Source organism: Phodopus roborovskii, unplaced genomic scaffold, assembly GCF_943737965.1.
Source record: "Phodopus roborovskii unplaced genomic scaffold, PHOROB, whole genome shotgun sequence".
NCBI classification, from domain to species: domain Eukaryota; kingdom Metazoa; phylum Chordata; class Mammalia; order Rodentia; family Cricetidae; genus Phodopus; species Phodopus roborovskii.
The window spans coordinates 13,851,529-13,861,922 of NW_026126482.1; the positions used below are offsets into that span (position 1 = coordinate 13,851,529).

Here is a 10,394-nt window from a genome sequence, read left to right on the forward strand (position 1 = left end):
GCCAACCAGCATTTTATGTCATTAAGAATTATAAAATGCTAATTAAAAGTCAATGATAACATCTTAGTTCCCTATGAGCTTGCATAGAATCCCTTAGAAAGTTCCTATCTGAAGTAGGGAATTTCTTATGGGAAAAATTCCAGACACCAGTGGATTCATATATAGAAAGTGTCTTGGGTCTCCTTATTTAGACGTTTGAAGATCAAATTGTCTCTGGCACTATATTAGTTAGTGAAATCCGGGTAATACTTTTTGTTTCCCCCTCAGAAACAGTGGTGTTTGACTCTTTTTTAAATTTTTATTCACTTTTTTATTTTTTATTTTTTTTACTCAGAGGGGCTTTCTAAGTTAACCTTGGATTTTACACCTCTTTTCTTATACAGGCTGTCCCCTTACATCAATCACTCTGCTTTGGGGTGTGTAGAAGGCCTTTAGTAAGGCAGTCCACATCCAAGTTTTAGTGCTTAAGAGATTTTTTTCTTTTTTAAAAGAGCCTGGATAAGAAATAAAATTGAGTGCAAACACATTAGGAAGATTTCACCCAAGATTTACAGTAGTCCCAGTGACTCCTGTGAGACCCCAGGTTGTCACCCCTCAATAAGTAGGTTCCCATCTGTGAATAGTAGCTGTCATTGAACATATGTACTAAGTCTTGTTCCAGGTAGAGCTGGAAGGAAATTCAGTTTTATAGTCTTGTGGGCAGTGGTTCTAATGAATAAAATCAGTACTTTAGCAGAATATCATGGCTTATAATGAAAGAACTCAGGTGGGTCTGAAGCCTACTGAGGACAGCCCTATTAAGATTCACTCAAACTGCAAATTAATTTCCTGGACTTAACAGAGTAACAGTGGGAAGATTTCCCTTCATCATGAGCCTGGAGGGTAGGTGCTTTGCCTTGTGGAGACCCAATGGCTATGTGGGCTGATTAACATGTATATAATTAATATGTGCCAACTAGAAAGGCAAAGGCAGTTTCACTCGATTCTGTACTATTGTGAAATATTTTTTTCCTGTCTATTATGTACTTTTCTTTTTTTGGATCTAGCCTTCTCGGGGCACCACCCTCTTTGGGTTTAGGAGCTCTGCTTCCTGTCATAACAGACACCATCAAGTAGGAAAGCTAGCCCTACTCCAACTAGATTTTCTTCCTGTTCATATCACAATTTTAGAGACACATTTTTCACCCCATGGTTAGGACCATGGTAAATAATTGAGACTATCCATCAAGGGACATGTTCCTGATAATGAAAAATTGCATAACTCGGTGCAAGTCAATTAAAAACCACAAACTTCGGATCCTTTTTCTCAGAGAAGATTGATTTATTAGTACAGGAGGCATCTAATACAACAGGCTGGTGGGGGGGAGCAAAATTTTTTTTTTAAAGTTCTAAAAATGCAGTTAAAGTTTGACAATGAACTTGAGTAAGAATTACACAATACCAAAGCCAGTCAGTTCTTTGAAATGAAAAAGTGTATGTTGTTTTCTTTATCACAATATGTCTGAGATGCCAGGGACTTGTAACAACTTTAGGAATAACATCCTAGGCTGGGGATACGTTTTCCTTCCAGGGTTTTAAATGAACCTTATTCTTTGGTTTTGCGTATACAATAAAACTCTACAAATTACCAAAAACAGGTCAGGATACTTTCTTTTGTTAAGCTAAATATCTGCACACTATCTGGATATTTGCACACTATCATCTGATTGCCTGGTTAGGGCACAGGCAATATGGTTCATAGAATGTGGCATTTTCTACAACTGCATAGTTTTTTTTTTGATATTTGTTATTATTTAATGAGCAGTGGTTTTATTTAGAAATGTCAAATTCTGCTTCAGTGGGCCAAGAGAAAAATACAAACTCTCAGGAACAGGATCTCAAAACACATTTCTTTCAGTGTTTTTTTTTTTTTTTTTTTTTTTTTTTTTGTATGCTCAAATATAAATTTAAACACCAATATCTCTCTTCTAACACCAGAAACATCTAAACATTATTTTTTTCTTAAAGATTCAGAATCTAGCAATGTGAGTTTTAGACCCTGCCGAACAGCTTAGGTAGGGTTCAGCAGTCAGGCATGATAAACACACAGTCCCAGGGAAAGGACACACATGTGACACAATCCCTCTGAATTAAAACGCCAAAGAAAAGGAGGAATTGTGCCCTTTTTAATAGGAATGCAATCCTTAGAATTTGTCAGCTTTAGAATTCCACCAGTGTCCAAGTGTTTTCCTCCTGATGTGTGAGAAGAATGCGTAATAAAAAAACTAAACACAAATCTCATCCAAAAGCAGTGCTTTGATTTTATAAGGTTCAATGTCAGATACATCACATTCTTGGGGAAGGAGCTGAAGGTAAGAACTAGTGGTGGGGGGGTAAAGACACAGGTTTCTCAGAGACCCTCGGTTAATTTCTAACCTGCTCATACTCATTTTGTTCATTTCTGTTGAGGTATTATCCCTTTGACTGACAGCTAGGGACTGTGACATTTCATATCCCCATAAATATTTGACTTTGACTTCATAAAAAGTCCCTTGGGTCTATAATACTTTTATTCTTGTATAATCTGAAACAAATCCTTTCCTTTTAAAAAATCAAACAGACCACGTTTACACACAGTTCACTATTTACAAAGCACCCAATTAAATCCTACTTAATTCTCCCACTCTAAAAATCCCATCTCACTGGTATGTAAAACACCTATTACATTAAATGTGTGATGTTCACAAACCCTGGAGTTAACAGCTCACCTAGAAAATATGACTTTCCGGAAGGAAAGGGTCCTAAATCAATTCTATGGTGTTAAAGGAATCACACTAGAAGTCACAGTACAAGACAGATAAATCTACTTTTAATTTTCACATGTAAAAGTTACACATCACATGAAATTGGACAGGAGCTTAGTGGTAACTGACATCGCTATAGTGAAAATCATTTTTATAAAAAAATAATCTAGATGTGATCATCAGAATTTTTGGTCTACGTAAGTTATGTTTGAAGATCGACTTTTATCCCTGCTTGAAGGATTTTCCATTATGCTTTTATTTTTCTTCTTCTACTGATGCCTATTAATATTCTTTGGAGGAGGGAGGGCAGAAAATGTCCGTTTTCAAGAGTTTGTCCTTTGGTAGCAAGCAGAGAACATTTTTCATTTCTATGACTTAAATAATCTGTACAGATATGAAACTTCATGACATTATGCTTTAGTGTAAAATGAAGAACGACAAGCATTTTCACTTTGATAAGAGCAGATTCTGTAGACTCCTTAAAGAGTCAAGCATTTCTCCATCCTATATGCAAAATCACTCAGAATCTACTTTTTTTAACCTCAGTTCAAAAAGAAAAAAAAACCCCACACTTAACTCTTTATATATATTACACTATAAAACCCTGCACTTAAAAACAGATATGTTTTCAACAAGTACACTTCCAATACAAAGGTTTCCATATAGGTTAAAGAAAACACATCTGAATGGACTCAGGAGTTTATTTTGTGATTAAACATCTCATGCAGTCATGCAAGACCAGTACCTAGAGCTGTTACTTCTGAGCCTCAGATACTGGATACTGGGCAAAACAAAAAACAAATCAACAGCCTGGCCAAACAGAAAACACATCGAGATATTAAGAGCTCTACAAGGGAGCTGAAAAATAATTTTCCAAAAGAAATATTCCCATAGATTAAAAAAACCACACACATAATATTTACAAAAAATATTTAATTAAAAATATCTTATAATTACAGTAGTCTATTAAAGCGCATATACTTTCTCACACTTTATAGAACATCTCTATATATACAGGGTATGAAATGTCACTCACTTATCTATACAATATGTAACATTCTTGCAGAGAAAAAGTTCCCTGCCCTGTTATAATCATCTATTTTAAACAATAGATGTAAAACAACGTATCTACAATGCTCTGGTATATTAGTAAAGCTTCAAAAACAAAAACAGTTCCCTTGTCACAATGTAGCCTCTACAGTTGGATTCACTATTGGTCTTCTACTTAGCAGTCCTGTCCTGTCACACTTAAGCTTCAAAGTTTAACTACACCTCCGAAAGGGTGATAAAAATAACCACAAAAATGTACAATTCACAGCGGTTATAAAAGAAACAAAAGAGAATACGTACGGAGTAAGCTTGTGAACGTGCAAAAAATTAAAAGTGAATGAAAGTTTTATTATTTTTTCCTCTCTCTCTTTCTCTCTCTCTCTTGGAATGATGAGACTGAGACGAGACAACATTTCTAGATTTGCTGAAGGTTGTTTTCCCCCCTTTCCTCCGGTGGCTTTTTTCTCTTAATTTCTGCTCTGGCCCTCCCTTTCTGGGGCTCCTGGCTCGCTCACGCTCGCTCGGGCGGTAGCACACCTGTGGAAGAGGAATGAATAGAGGGGGTGTGTGAACCATCTCGCTGCAGACTAACTGGCGCCACCGACCAAACTCAAGACATGCATGATCAACAACCCAAAACAAACCGCTGGGTCAGACAACACCCGCTGCCCGCAGCCCAGCCAAGAGCCGAGGGAGGAGGCAAATGCGGGCTAGGGAAGGCCAGGGGACGTGTTTCGGGGCGCTCTGCCCGCATCTCTCTTTGTGGGCATCAGGTCGCTCTGCTGGGGATGAGGGGTAGGGAGGAGGGCTGGGAGAACTAGGGACACCGGGGCAGTTTCCACGCCCACGAGGGTGCCCTCCCTCAGAGGTAAAGGGGATCAGCAGAGCCTGTTGGTCACAGCGAGAGGAATGCGGGCGGAGGGACCGCAACTGATGAGACTCGGCGGTGACCCGAGTTGGAAAGTGCGGACTAACTGGGTGGCAGAGAAGGTGTGGGTGTCCACGGGGGGTTGCGCTCCGAAATGCTGGGAGACAAAGATCGTCGTGGTGCCTGGCACTAGCAGCTCCCAGGGAGGTGCGACCCTGGTGATCCACCACCCAATTCGGGACCCGAGCGCTCACCTGGCCAGCGCGGCTCAGCGGCACAGAATGCTGTCGCCCTGCTTGTTCACGGCGCCGGCCTGGAACAGCAACCCAACACCAAGGGGAAGGTTAGCGTGTGCAGGCGATGCTGTCGCCACCGCCCGGGAGCCGTCCTGGGAAACTAGGCTTGCGAGCGGAGTCCCCCACCCCAGTCCTAAGCTGGGGAAGCCCCCTGAGCTGCCAGGGACAGTCCTGGAGGCGCACGGCTCCGACCTAGTCCCAACCGGCTCCTGCACGGGGACTTGCGATCACCCAGCCCAGCAGGCGGCTCCCGGCGGAGATCCGGGAAGCCGCTGCCATTCCCTGGGAGGAGGGGGGACCACCCGTATCTTGCCGCCCCGCCACCGCCCTCGCGATGCCTGGGGGTGGGGGACGCCCGCCGAGGCTTCTCACCGGGTCGGTGTTGAGCGCGGTGAGCGGGGTCCGCGGCGGCGCGGCCGGACAAGCCCCGGCCGGGTGGAGCGGTGGCGCGGGCGGTGGCGGCTGTCTCAGCAGAGCAGGGTGCGTCTCCAGCGCCAGCTGCAGGTCCAGGATGTAGTCGATAACGTGCTGCAGGATCTCCACTTTGCTGACTTTCTTGTTGGGCGGGATGGTGGGCACGAGCCTCCGCAGGCGGCTGTAGCAGTCGTTCATATCGCACTGCAGGCACAGCGCCGGCTCGTCGGCCGCAGCCTCGGCCGCTTTGCAGCGCGCTGCCGCGGCGGCGGCGGCGGCAGCCGCCGAGCCACCAAGGCTGTGGCCATGCTCGGCCAGGCAGCGTAGCGCCAGCTCTCCGCCGCCGCAGCCCGACGGCGCCTTTCTGCCTGAGGGGCGCACCGGGCTCACCGCCTTCATCGCGCGCGTCCTGCGCGAAGAGACCCGCTGGGGGGGGGGGGGACGAGCGGTCGAGCGAGCACTGGGTCCTTGCCCGCGATGAGCTTTGCTCCCTCGCCTGCTCGTCAGGCACGTTCGCAGCACCCGGCGACCCCGAGCCCCAGATATCGACGGGAGGGTCGCTCGGGATTCTGCCAAGGGGATCTCAGTTCTCAGCGAGCGACACTCGGCTCAAAGCAAAAGACAAGAAAAAATGAAAAGCCCCGGAAGAAAAATAAAGTAGCCCACCCTGGTCTCCGAGTCGTTCCTTTCCTAGCTCCGACTAGGTGGATCGCCGCCACCGCGCTCCCCTAGCCGGCGACTGCCCTCTCGAAGTAACGACTCCCGACCGCGCCTCCCAGCTCAACGGCTTCGCCCGGCTCGCGGCGCAGCGGTATTTGTAGAGCCGCACGCCCTGGGGGCGGGGCCAGCGCGCGGGCCGGGTCGCCCCGAGAACCGGACGCTGGCGAGCTGTGCGCGCGGGCGGAGGCGCGGAGGGAGGTGCGCCGGGCAACCGGAGTGTGGGATGGGCGGGGTCGGGATTGACCAGCCAATCAGGAGGCCAGGGCCACCTTAGGGAATGACGCTCGGGCCAATGGGAAGGGCACTCCATTCCGTCAACGCTATGGGAGGGGAGCTGAGAAAATGAGAACTGGGTGGGAGTCGGGCCAGGATGGAGAGTGCCCAAGGGAGGGGAAGAGACAGAGAAGTTCCTGCGAAGAACTAGGGGAATGTGCTGCTGGAATGCGTTCTCCATCGTCCTAGGCTGCGGGAAACTCTGTGCCTTGCTGGCAGGTCCCCTGTCATTCTTCAAAGTGGGGAGCTCAACCCCCAGGCCACCCGTCCCTGAGATTCAGTGCCTTCAGAAGGACTCGCTTTCAAGAAGCAACGTTGTTCATTTGTCTATGTCACCCCTACTTGGTATCATTCATCTTTGCACAATCGCGGAGCCCATATGATGGAATGGAATGAGTAGCCTTTCCATATGTATGTGCGCATACATATGCACGCTAAAGCTTGGCAAAAGGAAAAAAAAACATAGGAAAAGAATAGCGGATCGAATGCAGGGTTCCCGATGAAGGAAAACACACTTAAAACAAGATCCAAGATCGTGGTGGGTTTTTCTTGGCTCTATCCAGATGCAGAAGTGGGCTTAAGACATGCAGTTCCTTTGCGGGCATTAAATTAGAACACGCAAAAATTAAAAAATGCACGGACTCGAAGTGTTTTAAATTCCACCATGACATATAATATTAATCTGATTTATGTATAATTCATACCTTAACTTAATTTAAGCCATTAATACATGGCTTCACATACTTCAACCCACCTTGGTTTGAATAAGGGGATAAGAATAGTTCAGAGGCTTCCGTGTAAAGGCTGCAAAATATTAACATTCACATCTCCAGTCCCTGGGCTCCTGCTTGGACCCACCCTGTTCCTTTAAGGGGAAAGAGAGAGGAGAGACAGAGAGAGGCAGAGGAAAAGGGGAAGGAGGGAGGAGAGAGAGAGAGAGAGAGAGAGAGAGAGAGAGAGAGAGAGAGAGAGAGAGAGAGAGAGAGAGAGAGCTTTTAAATAAAAAAGACAGTCCAAGGGGTTTGGAATTAAGTGTTGCTTGTGTGTCCCCTTCAAGGAAAAAAAAAAAAAATCGAGCTCTTTGGATAGCAAATGAGCATAGAACCCACCGCTCATGGGAAATGGATTTTGAGTGTTTTCTCCCTACGAGCCCTCCCACCTTTAGACACACTTGGAGATGAATTAACCCAAGAATTTTCTTTCTTCCCATACATGACACGGACTGGTGCCTTCATTTTCACTGATAATTGAAAGAGATTCGGTCTTCATTTCTCTGGCCACCCCTGGATGGGCTTCATTCTCCTCCTGTCTGCCTCTCAGAACTCCAATACCCACACTAGGCAGGCATTTTGCTTTGCTATGCATGTACATTATGACTGTTGGGAGACTAGTTTCCCAGAGTGCATTCCTTTTTCCTGATGAAATGGAGTGGATGATTAAATATCAGTTTCTAAGGTGGATACAACAATCTTCCTCTCCCCAAATCCTTAGAGGCCACTGTCCCTAATTAATGGAAACAAAGGATAGTCTTGTTTGCTTTCGTGTACAGTCTGCATCCACACTTACCAAGAAAATCAGTTATAAAATGCAAAGTAGCATTCTCTTCCAAAGTCGTATATGTTCTTAATATAAATGCACACAGAGGGAAATGCTGTGGTTTTAGGTAGAATGTGGGGGAGGAAGTCAAGGTGCGCAAAAGCTAGTGTATTTGTTATCACATTTGATACTGGAAACACATACATACATGCAAACATACATATATACATACATACAGGAGTTCTATCATGTTTTTGGAAAATCCTCACTTCATCCAGAGCACACACAATGTATCAACAGTTTATCTAAGCTAACCTTCTCAACAATAAGCCTAAAGTCAGAAATATGTGACAAGTCTTGGATTTTGCTGTCTCAGAGATCTATCTACACCTTGCCTGTGCTTTGCAGGGCTTAAAGGTAGAAATGTTGGGCTACCATGATGGAGCAGAGTTCGAAGGAATGATCTTCGGTGATCAAGAACACCCAGGAAAAATATGATCCCCAAACCCTGCAGCAGGCAGAGGCAGCCATTGTAGGCTTCGTTTTGAAGGTCAGAAGGCATGAAGACAATAAAAAATTAAAGTGCTACATAAAACGGTTGACAATGGGATTAGGGAATATGATCTTGTCCTTCTAGTCCTACGGGACCAGAGAATACTAGAGCTCATACAATGTATTTTTTTTTAATTCCTAGATATAGACACTTAGATGATAACAAAACTGAAGTTAAAAAAAATCTATGTTCAATAATTACCATAATTTGAGTAAGTTGTTATTATTACTGCTTCAAGGAAGAAACATTGCTTGCCCATGACTTCTACAGAAAAGTGTTTTACTCACACTTGTAAAAATGAGGTAGGCTGCCGGGCAGTGGTGGTGCATGTCTTTAATCCCAGCACTCAGGAGGCAGAGACAGGTGGATCTCTGTGAATTCTACAAAGCCTGGTCTACAAAGTGAGTTCCAGGACAGGCTGCAAGGCCATAGAGAAACCCTGTCTCAAAAAACAAACAAACAAAAAATGAAGAAGGCTAGCCAAAACTCATTGCTGTGGAAGTGCCAAAGATTCCGAATTTACCTCAATGGAAATCCAGAATGAAACAATTCATTGAATAACATCAGGGAGCCTCCATACTGGGGACATGCATATACCCAGCCTCCAGATGAAGAGATCTGCGGGGTTGTCTAGAGGGGCAGACCCTTGCTGAATACTTAGATTTCCTGTGCCCCCTTGTTTATAAGAGCACCCAAACATACTGCACTGTTCAGCCTGTAGGCCTTCTGAGGACCTATCCTACTTTCTATAAGGCCTGCAAGGGACCAGCAGGTGGGCCCAGACACACAGAAATACATGTTCCCATGCCCTACTTCCCTTAGATGTCAGAAGGATCACAGGAGACACATGCATTCTTGCAGGCACTGGGAATCCTTATGGACTCTGGCTGGATTGTCCTTTGCTCCAAGAGTGAGCTGGGGAATTATAATTCAAGTTCAAGGCTGCTCTTATCAGGCACAGAAAACCTGTGCTGGGGTTGCTGATGTGCATCTAGGAAATACTGATGACTTCCTGGTGTCCTTGGTCTTAGAAAAGGCAAATAAGAAGAGGACCTTAAACATTGAATGTGGGTGGGCAGATATGGTCATCAAAATGCCTTATTTGGGGGGATTTTTTTAAAAAGGCATTAGAAGCAGGTAATTTTCAAAAGCATTTCTCATATTAAAGCCAGAAAAAAAATGGAAGAGAGAAAATTTAGTGAGTGCTGACAGTCTGCACTCAATTTAGGTTTCTCATCTTAATACTTTCATATTATTTGAATACCTGTAGAACGTTTTTATTTATGTTTATGACACATACACTTCAGTAAGTATATGTTGTGTGGTCTCTCTATAAAAATTAGGGTAAGTCCTGGGGACTATGTGTGGCATCTAACAAGTTAGATGTTAAATTCATTATTAATTTTGGCAAATATCTCCTCATCTCTGCTTTGTCTTTTTGTTCACTCAACCCTTCTCGTTGGGGAGCGGTTGTTTATGTTTTCATTTTAACAAAGTTGAGTTTATCAATTTATTCTCTTGGGAATGTAAACCACTTTTCCTAACACAAGGTAAGGAAGCTTTTCTACTGTTTTTGTCTAAGAGTTCAATGTTTCCAAGCAGGTCTGCTTTTGTGGCATGTAACTTCTGCATATATAGAGAGTCACATGATTGGAAGGGCCAGCGCTCTTCAGTTGCCATCTTGAAATTCTTAACCACTTTATTTATTTCGTTACTTTTGATTTTGAGAAAGGCTCTCATGTAGCTGAGGCTGGCCTCAAACTCACAGTATGGCAGAGGCTAGGCTTGTGCTCCTGCTTCTCCCGCTGGGATTATAGCTATACATCACCATGCCTAACTGTTTTAGCAATATTTGAACAAGGGAAAGTGAGTTTTCGTTTTGCATTGGAGTCCACAAATTA

The 10,394-nt window shown here is 44.5% G+C and overlaps 1 protein-coding gene across 1 annotated transcript; it reads right to left on the reverse strand.

Moving 5' to 3' along the window:
* Positions 1-4,137: 4,137 nt before the first annotated feature.
* Id4 (inhibitor of DNA binding 4) lies at positions 4,138-6,305 on the reverse strand. Its single transcript, XM_051194324.1, has 3 exons — positions 5,370-6,305; positions 4,956-5,014; positions 4,138-4,370 (listed from the first exon to the last, which is right to left on the reverse strand). Exons 1-2 carry the CDS (start codon positions 5,808-5,810, stop codon positions 4,970-4,972), a joined length of 486 nt encoding a protein of 161 aa, XP_051050281.1. The 5' UTR covers positions 5,811-6,305; the 3' UTR covers positions 4,138-4,370; positions 4,956-4,969.
* Between the last annotated feature and the right edge of the window lie 4,089 nt (positions 6,306-10,394).

What these genes read in the sequence shown, in the direction of transcription:
- Id4 (XM_051194324.1), bottom strand. Translation starts at nt 5,810, where the DNA reads ATGAAGGCGGTGAGCCCGGTGCGCCCCTCAGGCAGAAAGGCGCCGTCG. An exon ending in CCGCGCTCAACACCGACCCG is followed by an intron (nt 5,015 to 5,369) that starts GTGAGAAGCCTC and finishes TTGCTGTTCCAG; the next exon opens with GCCGGCGCCGTGAACAAGCA.